This window comes from Carassius auratus, unplaced genomic scaffold (assembly GCF_003368295.1).
Source record: "Carassius auratus strain Wakin unplaced genomic scaffold, ASM336829v1 scaf_tig00217304, whole genome shotgun sequence".
Lineage (NCBI taxonomy): Eukaryota > Metazoa > Chordata > Actinopteri > Cypriniformes > Cyprinidae > Carassius > Carassius auratus.
Window position 1 is genome coordinate 1 of NW_020528990.1, and position 18,960 is coordinate 18,960.

Here is an 18,960-nt window from a genome sequence, read left to right on the forward strand (position 1 = left end):
TATTTTTTCTTTTTCTTTTGAAGGATGCCTCGGAAAGGTAGGAGATCCCAGGCTCAGAAAGTTCGTTGGACAAAGTTAGACCTGACAGGACAGACGAGCGTCAGTAAAGGTGTTGCTCCGGTTTCTGATGGACAGCAGTACGAAGATGGCGACAACACATCTAGAGTTATATCCGTGCAGGCGTCTCACTGCCAGAGTGATGCAAGGTATGATGTTTTCTCACGAAACAGTCAGTGCACATGTGTAGCTCTGACATTCCTTGCGTACCACAGTGAGGGAACTTCATTCGAACAGCCTGATCTTGACAGGGTGCTAGAGGAAGGGGATGCTTTGTATGTGGGCATTAAAATGCAGCTTATTGCTGAAGGAAGATTCCGACAGGATCTTCTAAGCATGGCTGAAGTACCTGTGAGCATCTCAACTTCTAACCACAACTACAGCGTCCAAAAGTCAGAAGTTGTGATGGGGTATCTGAGAGACAGAGGAACTCAGGAAATGGACGCGTGGTGGATTCCTCTTGATGAAAGACTTCAGTGTCTCTCAACAGATGTCAGCCATGCACTGCTTATTGTTTCTCCAGAGTGCTTTGCTGTGTTCAGAGACAGATCTGGAAGATATGGATATTTTGATTCCCATTCCAGAACTGCTGAAGGTTTGCCACATCCTACTGGTGACGGAACGGCAGTTATGCTAACTTTCACCAACCTTCATGACATGATCAACAGATTACTTGAGCTTTTTTGGAATCGTGGTCCTCAAGCTTGCTATGAATTCATGGCTGTTTCATTTGAAATGGAGCAACAGTCTGAGGAACCATGCTCATCAGCAGCATGTGTGACACATCACAAGTAACTTCATCTGTGCCAAAAACACAAACAACTGCTGACATCAGAATTCCTGAAAATGTGTTCTGACAGATGACAAAAAACCAAAGTGTCATAAAGGTTTTAAAAACAAACAAGCAGCGAAGAAGAAAAAGAATGCGTAAAATTGCGAATAAAAAGAAAGAAGCAAGACTTGAGAAAACCGCTCCACATTTTGAAGTCCGGGACAAAAAAAAAGAATACGAGAGAGAAAATATGCCACCAATTTGCAGTTTCAGAAAGAAAATGGAGAGTGAAAAGAAGTACGACCAAGATCTTTTGCCAGATTCAAAAGCTAAGTTATGGCCAAGAGGTACAAAACTGATGTTCTCTTCCAGAAAAAAAAAAGAAGACTACATGGTGAGGAGGTACAAGACCAATTATCTTTTCCAAAAGAAGATGAAGGACTGCATGGACAGAGTACCACACTGATGCTCTTTTCAGAAGAAAAAGAGGGACTACATGGTCAGGAGGTACCAAAACTGATGATCTTTTCCAGAAGAAGATGAAGGACATGTTCAGGAGTACAGACTGATTATCTTTTCCAGAAGAAGAAGAAGGACGATATGGTCAGAGTACCACACTGATGATCTTTTCCAGAAGAAGATGAAGGACTACATGGTCAGGAGGTACAAGACCGATTATCTTTCCAGAAGAAGAAGAAGGACTACATGGTCAGGAGGTACCACACTGATGATGTTTTCAGAAGAAAAGAAGGACTACATGGTCAGGAGGTACCACACTGATGATTGTTTCAGAAGAAAATGAAGGACTACATGGTCAGGAGGTACCACACTGATGATTCTTTTCAGAAGAAAATGAAGGACTACATGGCCAGAAGATATGCAAGTGATTCAGAGTTTAGGTCACATCACATTCTACGTTGTACTCTCCAGAAGAAACAGAAGTGTCTACTGATCCTGGATTCCACATTCTTCACAAGTTGAGATGTGCATTAAGGATCAAGAGAAAATACAGGCCATACATTCGTTTCAGCCAGGATACACCCAATTCTGATGCGAGAAACCAGCCTGTGTCCAACAGCTTGATTCAAAAGGCCATATCTGCATTTCGGTGTCAAATTCTGCATGGTCCAACTTACATCTGCACAGTCTGTCACAGGGCGCTTTTTCCAAATCAGTCAAGATGTGTAATAGAACACGATATGTCAAAATGTTCATATTACAGCCTTTTGCTTAACCGGGAAATATGTTCATGCTTGTGACAGTGCCTGCTCAGTTCCTTGTGCAGTTCCAGATGAGCGAAGACAGGAGTGGATCTGCCACACCTGTGACAGCCATCTGAAGAGAGGATCCATGCCTTCTATTGCAGCGGCAAACAGACTTGAATTGCCACCCATCCCTGCAGAACTGCTTGAGCTGAATGTTCTTGAACGACAGCTTATCGCCAAAATTGTTCCTTTTGCAAAAATAGTTGCATTGCCAAAAGGACAGCAACGATCAGTTTATGGTGCTGTTGTGTGTGTGCCCTCTGAGGTGGAGAAAACAGTTAACTGTCTCCCAAGGCCTAACAGTGAGTCCCAGCTCCTACAGGTGAAGCTGAAAAGACACATCAAGTTCAGAGGATACCAACACTTCCATACAGTGAATATGCACAATGTGCTAGCAGCGTTAACAAAACTGAAAGCAATGCATTCAGAATATAGGGACATCTTTATAAGTGATGCTGCCACATTTGAATTTCTCCCTGATGAGCTGCATGACACAGAGGAGAAACAGGAAGTCGTTGTCTCTGAACAGGATGAGCAGCATGTCAGCACAGAAGAAAAGGATGAGCTCAGGCCTGGCCTCACTCTGGACACATGCATGCAGCCACTCGACATTGGACAGGACTTGCTGTCGTACGGTGAGGGAATCTTCAGCATTGCGCCTGCTCAAGGGAAAAAGCCAGTCGGATTTTTCAAGGTTCCCAAATTGGAAGCCATGGCCTTCCCCGTACAGTTTCCCACTGGACAGAACACAATTGATGAGGCACGACAAGTTGCATTATCACCAAGCATGTATTTCAATGCTAGACTGTTCTGCGTGGATACCCGTTTTGCCAAAGACCAGAGTTATCTCTTCTTTGCGCAGTTTGTCACTGAAACGCACATGGCTAGAAACAGCATGTCTATCCAGTTGCGAAAGGGCAAACCCGTTACAAAAGATGGACGTAGAATCTCCAACAAGCTTCTTCAGGATGATCTTGAGGTCGAAAGACTGGTCCACAGCCGTGACGCCACAAGGTTTATGCAACCCTTGAGAGGCACTCCATCTTATTGGGAGAAAACGTTGAGAGATCTACAGGCCATGATCAGGCAGTTAGGGAATCCTACTTTTTTTTGCACATTCAGTGCAGCCGAAATGCGATGGCCAGAAGTGATAACGGCGATCAAGGCTCAGCAAGGTGAAGAGGTCGTCTTTTCAGAGCTTGACTGGACAACGAAATGTGAAATCCTCCGAAGTAACCCCGTCACCGTCATGCGGATGTTTGAAAAACGAGTGGATGCATTAATGAATCATCTGCTTTTGTCACCTGCTCAACCCATCGGCGAAGTCGAGGATTACTTTTATCGCGTGGAGTTTCAAGCCAGAGGAAGCCCACACATTCATCTGCTGGCCTGGGTAAAGGGGGCACCCGAATTCGAAAATCAGTCCGACCAAGTAGTGTGTGACTTTATTGACCGTTACATAACCTGCCAGTTGCCGGACCCTACCACCGATCCCGAGCTTCATCAAATTGTCACTGAAGTTCAGCTTCACAGCAGGAAGCACTCCAAATCTTGCAAGAAAGGAAATGTGTTGTGTAGATATGGGTTCCCTAAACTTCCCATGTCAAGCACCACCATCACCCGTCCACGACCACAACGTCCTGAGGAAGATGAAAATGAAGAGCAACACCACCAAGAGAGAAAGAAGAGGAGACAGGACGCTCCACAACGTCCTGAGGAAGATGAAAACGAAGACCAACACCAACAAGAGAGAAAGAAGAGAAGACAGGACGCTGCTCGAAAAGCAATGAAAGAAGCCAGGAATAAACTCAAGCCGGTGTGGGACTTGTTAAACGATCCCCAGGCCTCCTTTGACAACTTGTCAGACTTGCTGACCAAATGTAATCTGTCCATGGATGATTACTGTAAATACGCTGAGGCACTGTCCACTTCAAACGTGATTTTGCTGAAGCGTGATCCAAAGGAGGCTTGGGTGAATGGATACAACCCAGATTTGCTGAGGGCATGGAACGCTAACATGGACATACAGTTCGTTCTTGACTCTTTCAGCTGCATCATGTATATGTTGTCCTACATTTCCAAGCCAGAACACGAAATGAATGATTACCTGAAGACCGTGATCAAGGGTGTTCGTGAAGCCAACGTAAACGAAGAGGACGAAATGAAGCAGATAATGCAGGCCTACTCCAAACACAGGCAAGTGAGTGCTCAGGAGTCTGTGGCACGGACATGCAGCTTACCATTGAAGAAGTGTTCACGGAATGTTGTGTTTATACCGACGGATGATGATGCCCTGAGGATGAGTTTGCCCCGTAGTGTCCTACACAGCAAAGATCCTGATTCAGAGGATGTCTGGATGTCAGGTATTATAGAGAAATACAGAGCAAGGCCTCGAACACTGGAGTTTGAAAAGATGTGCCTTGCAGACTTTGTGTCTAATTACCGTGTTGTGTATGGTCGGCAAACTAAAGGAAAGAATGTCCTCCCACTCCTCAACGATATGGGATTCATTCAGAAGAGAACTGTTGGTAAGGCTGCAATTGTCAGGTATGCTCGCTTTTCGGAGGAGAAGCAACCGGAGAAGTTTTGCGGAACAATGGTAAAACTTTACGTGCCACATCGTGTCAACGAACAGCTGAAACCTCAAGGGTTTCCAACGTATCAGGAGTTTTACAAAAGGGGACTTGTAGAACTCCCGTCACACCCCAATTTCCGATTCCCTGTCCGTGGCTTAGTTAAAGCACAACAGAAGAAGTTTGAAAAGCACGGCAAAAAAGTGGACGAAGCATATGAACAGCTGCAGCGGGAAGGACCATCCGAGAATGCTTGGTGTGCTTTTGCCCCTGAAATCGACGTTGATCGGATGGAGTGTATTGCAGAACAACAAGACGTCCATCCAGAAGAAAATGAACAGGATGATGTTCCAGAATACCAGATTCGTCGTGAAGATGGAGACGGAGTCGTACCACAGATTGAGGCACCACAGATGACTAATGAATATCTGAGGAAGATGTTTAGGAGTCTAAATGAGACGCAGGCAGCAATTTTTTACACTGTCCGCCAGTGGTGTCAGAAGCGTGTGTGGGGTCACAATCCAGAGCAGTTTTTTTACTTTTTGTCAGGCGGTGCAGGTTGTGGGAAATCGCACGTCATCAAGTGCATACACTCGGAAGCAACTAAGATTCTGCGACAACTCCCTCGACTCCGGGAAGAAGGGGATCTCTCCGTACCCACGGTGCTGTTGTCTGCGTTTACTGGAACTGCAGCATTCAACATATCTGGTAAAACGCTGCATTCCCTTTTAAAACTGCCAAGGAGTCTGAAGCCACCTTATCAAGGACTTGGGAATGCCCTTGATGAAGTGAGAGCAGGATTACGCGACGTGGAGATTCTTATCATCGATGAAATATCCATGGTTTCTAAGGATCTGTTCACATACGTAAACTGGAGATTTCAGCAGATCAAAGGCAACAAGAAACCTTTTGGAGGAATATCTTGCCTTGTCGTAGGGGATTACTATCAACTGCCACCGCTTGGTAAAGCCAAACCGCTCTGTGTGTATGAAGAGGATATGCTGGACTTCTGGAAGGACCATTTTCAAATCATCACACTCACAGAGATCATGCGGCAGAAGGAAGACCTCGCTTTCGCTCAACTGTTGAACCGACTACGAGTGAGGCAGAAGACCGAAGCTCTCAGGGAAGATGATAGAGCTTTGTTATTCCAGGCTGTGAAGAAGCCAGAAGACTGTCCACGTGATGCTCTACACATATTCGCCACTAACAAAGAGGTTGACAAGTACAATACCGAGATTGTACAGGCCCTCTTCGCTGACATCATAACAATTGATGCCGAAGACTACAGGAAAGACCCAAGAACAGGAAGGATGAAGCGATTAAACAAACCTGTCACCGGAAAAAAGGACGACTTGCTGGACACAATGCAAGTTGCAGTGGGAGTTCGTGTGATGGTAACCAGGAACCTGGATGTAGAAGATGGAATTGTCAATGGATGTTTTGGCACGATTGCAAACATCGTCACCAAAGCAAAAGATGGAATCGACACCGTACAAATGTTAGGACTTCAATTTGACAATCCTAACGCCGGTCAGAAACACCGTAAAAAGGTACGAGGTGAAGAAGACGTCTTGGTTTACATTGAGAGATCTGAAGAAAGTCTGAGGAAAGGAGCCGTTCGTCGACAGTTTCCCATTAAGCTAGCTTACGCCTGCACAGCCCACAAAGTTCAAGGCATGACAATGCACTCTGCAGTAGTGTCATTGAAGAAGATTTTTGAGCCGGGAATGGCCTACGTTGCCCTCAGCAGAACGACATCTCTACAAGGATTACACATTACGGATTTCGACGACAAGAAGATATATGCTGATCCTGAAATCACAACCTCTTTGCAAAGCATGAGAAGAGCAAGAGTTGAAGAAATCATGCCACTTTTGCAGCATGTGAAGGAAAATAGGCAGGAACAGACACTCACCATCATCCATCACAACACGGAAGGACTGGCATCTCACATGGAGGATATCAGATGCCATCATGAGCTACAACTCGCCGATGTTCTGTGTTTAACAGAAACACACCTGACTGGATCGTCTACTTCAGATCTCCAATTGGAAGGATACAACTTGTTCACACGCAACAGGCATGTCTCCTACTCCACACATCAAGAACTTGGAAGGAAAAATGGAGGTGGAGTCGCAATATATTGCAAGGAGCACATTCCAACTCAGCCCAGGCAATATATACAAAATGTGACTGATCTGGAGTTTGCTGTGATCAAATTGGATTCCCCAATAAAAGCAGCAGTCGTAGCTGTGTATAGGCCACCACAGTACAGTGTTGGAGATTTCTTGACCAACCTGAACAGTATGCTGGATTACCTGGACCTCACACACAACGATCTCGTCATCATCTGTGGAGATTTCAACGAGGACCTCTTACACCCTGGAAAAAAACCTATTCTGGAGTTGTTTCAATCTCGAGGATACACGCAACTGATTACATCAGCGACGACGGAAAAGCACACACTACTTGACCACATCTACATTTCAAATCCGGACTTCTGCCATCAATCGGGCGTGTTACAGACCTACCACAGTTACCACAATCCTGTGTACTGTGTATTGCGTTTTTTTCCATAGGTGAATTGCCCGCTATACCAGGTCACTGGGGCCACTGAATCAGCATTAACGACAACAGTGGGGCAACACCAGCCTTAGTTCCCCAGTGGCTTCTGTATGAGTGGTGTCTTGGCCTTAAGCCATATTGAACTGAGGTTCCATTTAACCTCCTTTATCGACGGCAGTGACGTTGCGGTTATATTGTGTTGTCCGTGGTAATATAAAGGTGTTGTGTCCCTGAGTTACCTAGAGTACAGCAGCAGGAAGGACGAAGGAGTAGTGTGGCAGCTCCAGACAGGACAGGAAGTGAAGACAGCAGAATACAGGACGCAGTCAGGGTTAGTGTAATAACTCCAGGGAAGACACAGACAGTGAGAGCAACAGCAGCAGTAAGTCATTAAAAGACAGTAAGGTTAAGTGAGAAGTATTAAGACACTGTTGTGATGTATTTGATTTTTACACTAACGTAACATTTGTTTCAAATGTTGTGTTCAATCTGTACGATGTGTACTGGATATATTATTTGCAGTCCTCTGCTATTCTAATATTGATATGTGCTCTTCTGTAAAGTTGCAGGAACATTTTGGAGACCATAGCAGTCCTCTCCAACACTGGATATTGAGTGTGCAATATACCATCTAAAGGTAAGTGTTAAAAGATGTCACTTCAGTCACTGTGCTACTGCATGTGATAACCACATTTTAAAGGAATATTGTAATCTAATTTTGATTTTGATGTTTTTCAGGAACCGGCGAGTCAGAATGTCTGAGAAGATCAAGTGTGCTTCTCCACTGATGATGATGAGCTGGATACCAGCTTATGGGCTAATTTCTTTCAGTAAGTTTTAGTTTACTTAATTATGTTCATTATTATTTTTTAGTTTATTAGTAAGTGTGTGTGCAGTGATCCTGTTATTCATTTATTAAGTTCATTGCCAGAGGACGGGACCAGATGTGTTTGGAGTTGAAGACAATGCTGAAGACCAAAGAAGCAACGGAAGAAGAACATTTAAGCACTGAGGTAAAGTTTGTCAATAATACTGGAAAGGTCTAGTGTTTCAGTGCACTTTATCATACAGTGTGTTTGTTCAGAGGCACGTGCTTTGATGTGAACGCTTAGATTTTAAAGTGTATGATGGTCCTCAGAAGTGAGAGAGCAGAAATGTCTCTTGCAAGACATACATCTGACCTGAAAGTTTATGCTCTGTAAGTCTTGCAGAATGAAATTTTTTTTTAATTCAATTCACTAACATGATCATATCTGTTTTACCTCCTCTACCTCAGGGTGACCAGCCTGTTTGCCATGACAGATCCAGCGGCTAGATGGCGGAAGATGCTTCAATACCCAATTGCACTGAATCATTAGATGATCAGTTAATTAATATTAATATATATTTTTAAATTATCTTATTATATTAAATAATTGGTCTCAGTTTACGGTTTCATATATTAGTTTGAATAATAATGTTTTTATAATGTGTACGCCATGCCTGAGGAGGATGGGTTCCCCCTGATGAGTCTGGTTCCTCTCAAGGTTTTTTATCTCCTTAAGAGTTTTTTCCTTGCCACCGTCGCCACTGGCTTGCTCACTGGGGGTGTTGTGTCAAATCCTGTGTCCCTCTCGCGTCCCTGCCGACCAGGGTTTCCAAAACAACAGTTTGCGACTCGATGAATTTTTTATTAATTAAATCATAGAAATTTAAACGACTAAAAATGAAATCATGTTATGGCTTAGTCACTTACAGCAGTAAAGCAGTAAGCCCTGTGATGCTGTGATTAACAGTGCTTTCAGAACTGCTAAGGGGTGTTGCTGTTTTCTGAAATCACAGGGCTTATGTATGGCCTTATGCCCTTTATAAACACTTGTGCAGTAATCGACGCAATCATGGACAGTAATGTGAGTATTTTACAATGGCTTTAAATGCAACATGCACAAGGTTCACTTTATTAATAGAATAATTCAAACACTTTCACCACTATTCTGCCAAAATAGAAACTTGATTTTAATTTTTTTACTATTGCAACAGTAAGATTTTTATTTTTTTATTTTCATAATTCGATAATTTTAATATGAAGTTAAAATAATATTTATATGTGAGCTAGTGCAACATTATAGGGTGGGATTTGGCACAACAGGCGTTTTCTAATACTTTTAATAAACATTTTGGTTGAATTGGCACATCAAGTGTTTTTGTCTTTATTGTATCTTCTTCAATGGCACATTCAATGTGTTCTTCTGAACTTCACAGAATGTCCAGGGGGTTTTCCAGAAAGCAAGGTTAACTTACTGTCACATATACTCTCAGTAGATTGACCCAAACCTTGCTTATTCTAGGTACGCTGTTTCCAGAAACTATTTTATACTTTTTTTTTTTTCTCTTCTTTTTTTTTTTAAATCAAGGCCACAATATGTCTCTGCATATTTTCACTGTTAACATATTTTTTTATTTTTCACTTAAATATTTCATGTCAGGACTAAGGATTGCAAAAATGTTTAATAACCTTATGGTGTCCAGAAATTTTTATTTGACAAAGAATAATTAATAGTAGTGAATTAAAAGCTACAGGATCTAGCTGTGGCTGGGCTCGGGGATAGATTCTTAAACATTTTAGGTGAATTGGCTAATCCTGCATGTTTGCTTTATTGAATGGTATATTCACAGATGGTACAATAAGATGGTTAAACTTTTAAATAAGGTTTGTATTCTTCTATGCATGAAGACTTTGTGTGTAAATATTTGTTATTTTTTATCATAATCCAATAAGCAAACTTTGTTTTACCTCCAAACCTGCTAAGATCACACTCTTACTTGATCTGGATGAGTATCATTAGAAAGACTTAAAATGTCAGCCTAAATATTAGAATACTGTTGATAAAACTTGGTTGCCATGACAGTAAATTAACAGCACTTACACAAGTTTTTAATGTTTTATTTTTATTAATTTCTCTGGTCTGGCAAATGAATCCCATCCCACCTGTTTATTGTAAATAAACAGTCCACCACTGTGGTGTTGGTAAGTGTCTGGAGTACAGAAAGGTCCTCCGTCATGAAGCTCAGAAGATCCACTGCAGGTTTGACCCCCAGGTGACCAACTCTCAGCCCACTTCACAAAGCTGTGGCTGGCAATCAATACTACTTTATCTAAAAAAAGTGTTAAAACTTTATGGTAAATGAAAATCGGTAATGAAGCAGATATATATGACCGTATGTTACGGTGTGGCAAAGCTTTACAATTCACTGAAAATATAAGCAGTTTAGGTAAAAGTTGGTCTTTTTGATTCAGGCAAATAGTATTTAAATTTAGTACTTTATAAAATATTGAGTTTTTGACATTTAAAAACCCTGAAAACAGCCATATTAAAGGTCCTTGAAAAATACTTGAATTTTTAAAAGGAATGTATGAAATTACTGTTCATTTTTGGTTTGGATAAAAACATTTTCACGCAAAATGAACAATGCAGCGAGTGTTAAATAGCCATTTCACCTGACTTTTGGGAGCTCACGAGATCTCGCGATATTACTCCTACAGGTGAGAAGCAGTCTCGCGATATTGGAATGAAGTTGAGTTTGTGGTGAAACCTTTTATTGCATGTGCCGTTTGTTGGGTTTCATTTGGGAACACACGCAAATTTTGACTCCCTTTGTATTGCACTTATAATTTACAAGCGAAGAGCGCGTCTCCATCTCTGCAGCTCGGTCCACAAACTTGCATATACTGTACTGTGTGGGGCTGCTCAATGTTTATCTGGGAAAGGTGGGGGTCTGTGTGTGTGTGTTTGTGGGTTACCTCACTAGATTCGTAACGTAAATCATCTTTGCAAACCATAGACGTTGCAAACACAGGAGAATACAACAACGTACCTCTATGCATCGCGATTTCAAAATAAAAGGCCCTCTGATTTTGCCCAGATCTAAATATTCAAACTAAATACATTTTTAAACGACGTTGAATCGCGCTGTAAAATGAAATATCACCAGGCCGTTGGCTCTCTCTGCGGGTATTTGTCATATTTATAATACATAATAATAAAATAATAAACGTAGCTCAAGTGTTCAAGTGTATGGTATAGTTTTTATTCTTCAGGTCAATCATATATTCATCAAATACAATCAGTTTGAACATGGATAGCAATAAATTCGCTGAGGTATTCTTTTAAATATTAAAGTTGCCACAGTCATTGCATGATTTGCTTGTGCTGTACTTTATTTGTAACATCTTGTTTTATTATTTATTATATTAAAATAAAATAACATAAATGTTTTGTAAGTGATATTTCTATCCTTGAAAACCACAAAAATAGCAATAGCAACCGCATAGCAACACCCTAGAAACCACCCAAATACCCTAGCAACCGCCATAGCAACCAACAAATGTGTCCTATGGCAACCGCATAGTAACACCTTAGCAACTATCAAGAGTACCTTAGCAACAGAGGGGCGAGTTTTGCCACTGCAAGCACCACTCACATTTTCTTCAGGAAATGTACCTTCTAGTTAGTGGTGCTTGCCGGAGGCAAAGCATCACTATTATTATCTCACATACTTATTATTATTCTTCTTACTTCTTCCGTACAAAACTTCGGCGCGTAACTCGTCCCGCAGTTTTTGTCACAGACCAACGAAACAGGCGTCAAATCGTGCGGCCTATTGAGGAGAGGTGTGCTATGACTTTTATAAGCGATCGGGCGTACGATGTTCGTACAGCGGGCGAAAAAATGGCCGAAAAACGTCCCATAGGAATGCATTACTGAAAACTTTGACGGATTATAGCACAGAGAGGGAATTTCGTAGAAAAACGTAAATCACCACATTCGGAGAGGCTATCAGGCTGTGCGAGAACATACCTCACAGAGGGGTAAAAGTTGTACCCCTGGGGTGCTAGAGACCCCCAAATTGCCCCATAGACATACAATGGTGCGGGATCGCCCATGAAACACTGTGTTTTTCCTACAATGGGAAATTACATAGGGATATTGTATTGAACATAACTCGGCATCACAGTGTCATAGAGACAAGGGGGTGGGCTCATTTGAATCAAGCAACCAATCAGACTCTCAGGATCATTATGAAGCTATCAAGCCACGCCCTAGCAACCATATAGAGCACCATAGCAACAAGCCCATAGACTTCCATTGAAAAAAGATCAAATGAATAACTTTGGATAGAAGTGTCATAGAAACATGAGGGTGGGCTTCGTTTGACTCGGGCAGCAAACGGCCAATCAGATCTCCTTCAAGACAACCTAGCCACGCCTAGCAACCATTAAGAGCTACCTAGCAACCTAAATCCAAAGATAGATATCTTAACATCTGAAAGACATAGAAGCATGGGGGTTGGTTTATATTGTCAAGCAGACCTTTGAAGTATCATCATTGGCAGCTGCAAGGCCACTCCCTAGCAACCAAACAGAGTACCCTAGCAACCATTTTTCAAGACCAATATCTCTGCATCAGAACATCGTAGAGGCATGGGGGTTGTTTATATTGGCGAGCAGCCTTTGGAGTATCACCATTGGCAGCTGCCAAGCCACTCCATAGCAACCAAATGGAGTACCCTAGCAACCGTTTTGCACGACCTATATCTCTGCATCAGAACATCGTACAGACATGGCGGTTGGATTTTTTGACTCATGCTAGCACACTGGACTTCCAACATGCTAGTCATGCTAGCAGTGATTAGCTACATGCTAATAGTGATTAGCTAAGTGCTCAAATGGGCTAAGAACTCTATAATAACTACATAGTGACCATCTGTGACAACTACCAACCACCTAGTAACATCATAGCAACCACCCAGGAGACCATAGCAACTGCCTAGCAACCAGCCAAACACCCTAGCAACCGCCTAGCAACACCTTAGCAACCACCCCAAGTACCATAGCAACTGCCTAGCAACCACCAGGTTACCATAGCAACCGCCCTAGCAACCACCCGGGTACCCTAGCAACCACATAGCAACACCCTAGCAACCGCCCCAATTACCCTAGCAACCACCCTGGGTACCTAGCAACGGCCCTAGCAACCATCATGGGGACCCTAGCAACCGCCCTAGCAACCACCCCGGGTACCCTAGCAACCACATAGCAACACCCTAGCAACCACCCCGATTACCCTAGCAACCACCCTGGGTACCTTAGCAACGGCCCTAGCAACCATCATGGGGACCCTAGCAACCGCCCTAGCAACCACCCCGGGTACCCTAGCAACCACATAGCAACACCCTAGCAACCACCCCGATTACCCTAGCAACCACCCTGGGTACCCTAGCAACGGCCCTAGCAACCATCATGGGGACCCTAGCAACCGCCCTAGCAACCACCCCGGGTACCCTAGCAACCACATAGCAACACCCTAGCAACCACCCGATTACCTAGCAACCACCCTGGGTACCTTAGCAACGGCCCTAGCAACCATCATGGGGACCCTAGCAACCACCCCGGGTACCCTAGCAACCACATAGCAAACACCCTAGCAACCAACCCCTGGGTACCCAGCAACACACCTGGGTACCCTAGCAACGGCCCTAGCAACCATTTTCATAGGGACCCTAGCAACCACATAGCAACACCCTAGCAACCACCCCGATACCCTAGCAACCACCCTGGGTACCCTAGCAACGCACTAGCAACATCATGGGGACCCTACAACCGCCCTAGCAAACCACCCCGGGTACCTAGCAACCACATAGCAAAACCCTAGCAACCACCCCGATTTCCCTAGCAACCACTCTGGGTACTTAGCAACGGCCCTAGCAACCATCAGGGAACCTAGCAACCGCCCTAGCAACCCAACCCGGTACCCTAGCACCCATAGCAACAACCTAGCAACCCTACCCGATTACCCTAGCAACCACCCTGTGTTACCTTAGCAACGGCCCTAGCAAACCATTATGGGGACCCTAGCAAACCGCCTAGCAACATCATGGGGACCAGAGCAACCACCCCGGGTACCATAGCAACCACATAGCAACCCCTAGCAACCATGATTACCCTAGCAACCACAGGAACCCAACCATCAGGGGGGTACCATAGCAACACCCTAGCAACCATCATAGGCACCTAGCAACCACCCTAGCAACCACCACCTTAGCAACAGGGCGCCGAGTTTGCCACTGCAAGCACCACCACATTTTTCTTCAGGAAATGTACTTTCTAGTTCTTATTATTATTCTCCTCCGTACAAATTCGGCGCGTAACTAGTCCCGCAGTTTTCGTCACAGACCAACGAAACAGGCGTCAAATCGTGCGGCCTAATCGGGAATGGTGTGCTATGACTTTTATAAGCGATCGGGCGTACGATGTTCGTACACCGGGCGAAATATCGGCCGAAAAATCGCATAGACAACGCATTACGGCCGACTTTGACGGATCGTAGCTCCGAGAGAGAAATTCGCAGAAACATGTGAATCACCACATTTGGAGAGGCTATCAGGCTGTGCGAGAGGACACCTCTCAGAGGGGTACAAGTTGTACCCCTGGGGTGCTAGAGACCCCCAAAGTTGCCCCATTGACATAGTATGGTGAGGGATCGCCCATGAAACAATGTGCTTTTCCTACTATGGGAAATTACATAGGGATATTGTATTGAACATAACTCAGGATCACAGTGTCATAGAGACAAGGGGGTGGGCTCATTTGAATCAGGCAACCAATCAGCCTCTCAGGATCACTGTGAATCTATCAAGCCACGCCCTAGCAACCATATAGAGCGCCATAGCAACAAGCCCCATAGACTTCCATTGAAAAAGATCAAATTAATAACTTTGCATAGAAGCGTCATAGAAACATGAGGGTGGGCTTGTTTGACTCGGGCAGCAAACGGCCAATCATGTATCTCCTTCAAGACAACCTAGCCACGCCCTAGCAACCATTAAGAGCTACCTAGCAACCCAAAGTATAGAGAGATATCTTAACATCTGAAAGACATAGAAGCATGGGGGTTGGTTTATATTAGCAAGCAGACCATTGAAGTATCATCATTGGCAGCTGCCAGGCCACTCCCTAGCAACCAAACACAGTACCCTAGCAACCGTTTTGCAAGATCTATATCTCCGCATCAGAACATCGTAGAGGCATGGGGGTTGGTTTATATTGGCGAGCAGCCTTTGGAGTATCACCATTGGCAGCTGCAAGCCACTCCATAGCAACCAAATGGAGTACCCTAGCAACCGTTTTGCACGACCTATATCTCTGCATCAGAACATCGTACAGACATGGCGGTTGGATTTTTTGACTCATGCTAGCACACTGGACTTCCAACATGCTAGTCATGCTAGCAGTGATTAGCTACATGCTAATAGTGATTAGCTAAGTGCTCAAATGGGCTAAGAACTCTATAATAAACTACATAGTGACCATACTGTGACAACTACCAACCACCTAGTAACATCATAGCAACCACCCAGGAGACCATAGCAACTGCCTAGCAACCAGCCGAAACACCCTAGCAACCGCCTAGCAACACCTTAGCAACCACCCCAAGTACCCGGAGCAAACTGCCTAGCAACCCCAACCCAGGTTACCATAGCAACCGCCCTAGCAACCACCCCGGGTACCCTAGCAACCACATAGCAACACCCTAGCAACCGCCCGATTACCCTAGCAACCACCCTGGGTACCTTAGCAACGGCCCTAGCAACCATCATGGGGACCCTAGCAACCGCCCTAGCAACCACCCCGGGTACCCTAGCAACCACATAGCAACACCCTAGCAACCGCCCGATTACCCTAGCAACCACCCTGGGTACCTTAGCAACGGCCCTAGCAACCATCATGGGGACCTTAGCAACCGCCCTAGCAACCACCCCGGGTACCCTAGCAACCACATAGCAACACCCTAGCAACCACCCATTACCCTAGCAACCACCCTGGGTACCCTAGCAACGGCCCTAGCAACCATCATGGGGACCCTAGCAACCACCCTAGCAACCACCCGGTACCCTAGCAACCACATAGCAACACCCTAGCAACCACCCCGATTACCCTAGCAACCACCCTGGGTACCCTAGCAACGGCCTAGCAACCATCATAGGGACCCTAGCAACCACCCCGGGTACCCTAGCAAACCACACCTTAGCAACAGAGGGGCGAGTTTTGCCACTGCAAGCACCACTCACATTTTCTTCAGGAAATGTACCTTCTAGTTAGTGTGTGCTTGCCGGAGGCAAGCATCACTATTACTATCTCACATACTTATTATTATTCTTATTATTATTCTTATATCTTCTTCCGCCAAAATTTCGGCGCGTAACTAGTCCCGCAGTTTTGTCACAGACCAACGAAACAGGCGTCAAATCGTGCGGCCTAATCGGGAATGGTGTGCTATGACTTTTATAAGCGATCGGGCGTACGATGTTCGTACACCGGGCGAAAAAACGGCCGAAAAATCGCATAGACAATGCATTACGGCCAACTTTGACGGATCGTAGCTCCGAGAGAGAATTTCGCAGAAACATGTGAATCGACACATTTGGAGAGGCTATCAGGCTGTGCGCGATCATACCCCGCAATGGGGTATAAGTTGTACCCCTGGGGCGCAAGAGCCCCCCAAAGTTGCCCCATACTAAGTCAATGGGGAGGGATCGCCCATGAAACAATGTGTTTTTCCTACTGTGGGAAATTACATAGGGATTTTGCATTGAACATAACTATGGATCACATAGTCATAGAGACAAGGGGGCGGGCTCATTTGAATCAGGCAACCAATCAGTCTCTCAGGATCACTGTGAATCTATCAAGCCACGCCCTAGCAACCATATAGAGCACCATAGCAACAAGCCCCATAGACTTCCATTGAAAAAGATCAAATGAATAACTTTGGATAGAAGTGTCATAGGAAAATGAGGGTGGGCTCGTTTGACTCGGGCAGCAAACGGCCAATCATGTATCTCCTTCAAGACAACCTAGCCACGCCCTAGCAACCATTAAGAGCTACCTAGCAACCAAAATCCAAAGATAGATATCTTAACATCTGAAAGACATAGAAGCATGGGGGTTGGTTTATATTGTCAAGCAGACTTTGAAGTATCATCATTGGCAGCTGCAAGGCCACTCCCTAGCAACCAAACACAGTACCCTAGCAACCGTTTTGCAAGATCTATATCTCTGCATCAGAACATCGTAGAGGCATGGGGGTTGGTTTATATTGACGAGCAGCCTTTGGAGTATCACCATTGGCAGCTGCAAAGCCACTCCATAGCAACCAAATGGAGTACCCTAGCAACCGTTTTGCACGACCTATATCTCTGCATCAGAACATCGTACAGACATGGCGGTTGGATTTTTTGACTCATGCTAGCACACTGGACTTCCAACATGCTAGTCATGCTAGCAGTGATTAGCTACATGCTAATAGTGATTAGCTAAGTGCTCAAATGGGCTAAGAACTCTATAATAACTACATAGTGACCATCTGTGACAACTACCAACCACCTAGTAACATCATAGCAACCACCCAGGAGACCATAGCAACTGCCTAGCAACCACCCCGGGTACCCTAGCAACCACATAGCAACACCCTAGCAACCGCCCCAATTACCCTAGCAACCACCCCGGTACCCTAGCAACGGCCCTAGCAACCATCAGGTTACCCTAGCAACCGCCCTAGCAACCACCCGGGTACCCTAGCAACCACATAGCAACACCCTAGCAACCGCCCCGATTACCCTAGCAACCACCCTGGGTACCCTAGCAACGGCCCTAGCAACCATCATGGGGACCCTAGCAACCGCCCTAGCAACCACCCCGGGTACCCTAGCAACCACATAGCAACACCCTAGCAACCACCCCGATTACCTAGCAACCACCCTGGGTACTCTAGCAACGGCCCTAGCAACCATCATGGGACCCTAGCAAACCGCCCTAGCAACCACCCCGGGTACCCTAGCAACCACATAGCAACACCCTAGCAACCATCCCGATTACCCTAGCAACCACCCTGGTACCTTAGCAACGGCCCTAGCAACCATCATGGGGACCCTAGCAACCGCCCTAGCAACCACCCCGGGTACCCTAGCAACCACATAGCAACACCCCCTAGCAACCATCCCGATTACCCTAGCAACCACCCTGGGTACCTTAGCAACGGCCCTAGCAACCATCATGGGGACCCTAGCAACCGCCCTAGCAACCACCCCGGGTACCCTAGCAAACCACATAGCAACACCCTAGCAACCATCCCCGATTACCCTAGCAACCACCCTGGGTACCTTAGCAACAGCCCTTAGCAACCATCATGGGGACCCTAGCAACCGCCCTAGCAACCACCCCGGGTACCCTAGCAACCACATAGCAACACCCTAGCAACCACCCCGATTACCCTAGCAACCACCCTTGGTACCTTAGCAACCATCATGTGGACCCTAGCAACCACCCTAGTAACCACCATAGCAACCTCATTGCAACACCCTAGCAACAGAGGGGCGAGTTTTGCCACTGCAAGCACCACTCACATTTTCTTCAGGAAATGTACCTTCTAGTATTATTATTATTCTTCTGAGACTAAAATTTTCAACTGCTACTCCTCCTAGAGCTTTAACTCTACAAACTCCAAACTCAGCCCAGCTCTTCAGACTGATCTGAAGTTAGTTGCTATATCTTTTTAGACTGATCGGACTTATACTTTTCATTAAACTGAAGATTAAAAATCATAAAAACTCCCATAGACTTGCATTGAAAAGCCTCTGCTCAACTGAACATTCCGTCAAACTCCAACTGTCAAAAATTCAAATCTAA

The 18,960-nt window shown here is 45.0% G+C and overlaps 1 protein-coding gene across 3 annotated transcripts; it reads left to right on the forward strand.

Moving 5' to 3' along the window:
• Positions 1-71: 71 nt before the first annotated feature.
• On the forward strand, positions 72-9,217 carry LOC113100538 (ATP-dependent DNA helicase PIF1-like). Of its 3 annotated transcripts, none has more exons than XR_003289706.1 (5): positions 72-206; positions 7,799-7,872; positions 7,974-8,065; positions 8,156-8,248; positions 8,512-9,217. XR_003289706.1 is itself a non-coding variant. In XM_026265221.1 (5 exons), exon 1 carries the CDS (start codon positions 4,691-4,693, stop codon positions 7,247-7,249), a length of 2,559 nt encoding a protein of 852 aa, XP_026121006.1. In that variant the 5' UTR covers positions 4,689-4,690; the 3' UTR covers positions 7,250-7,617; positions 7,799-7,872; positions 7,974-8,065; positions 8,156-8,248; positions 8,512-9,217. The 3 variants fall into 3 exon arrangements, 2 of the variants coding, with proteins under 2 accessions (XP_026121006.1, XP_026121007.1); XM_026265221.1 differs by lacking the exon at positions 72-206 and adding an exon at positions 4,689-7,617; XM_026265222.1 differs by lacking the exon at positions 72-206 and adding an exon at positions 4,689-7,617 and having other exon boundaries at positions 8,167-8,248.
• Positions 9,218-18,960: the final 9,743 nt, after the last annotated feature.

Excerpts from the sequence above, each read along its gene's own strand:
- LOC113100538 (XM_026265221.1), top strand. The coding sequence starts at position 4,691 with ATGGTAAAACTTTACGTGCCACATCGTGTCAACGAACAGCTGAAACCT.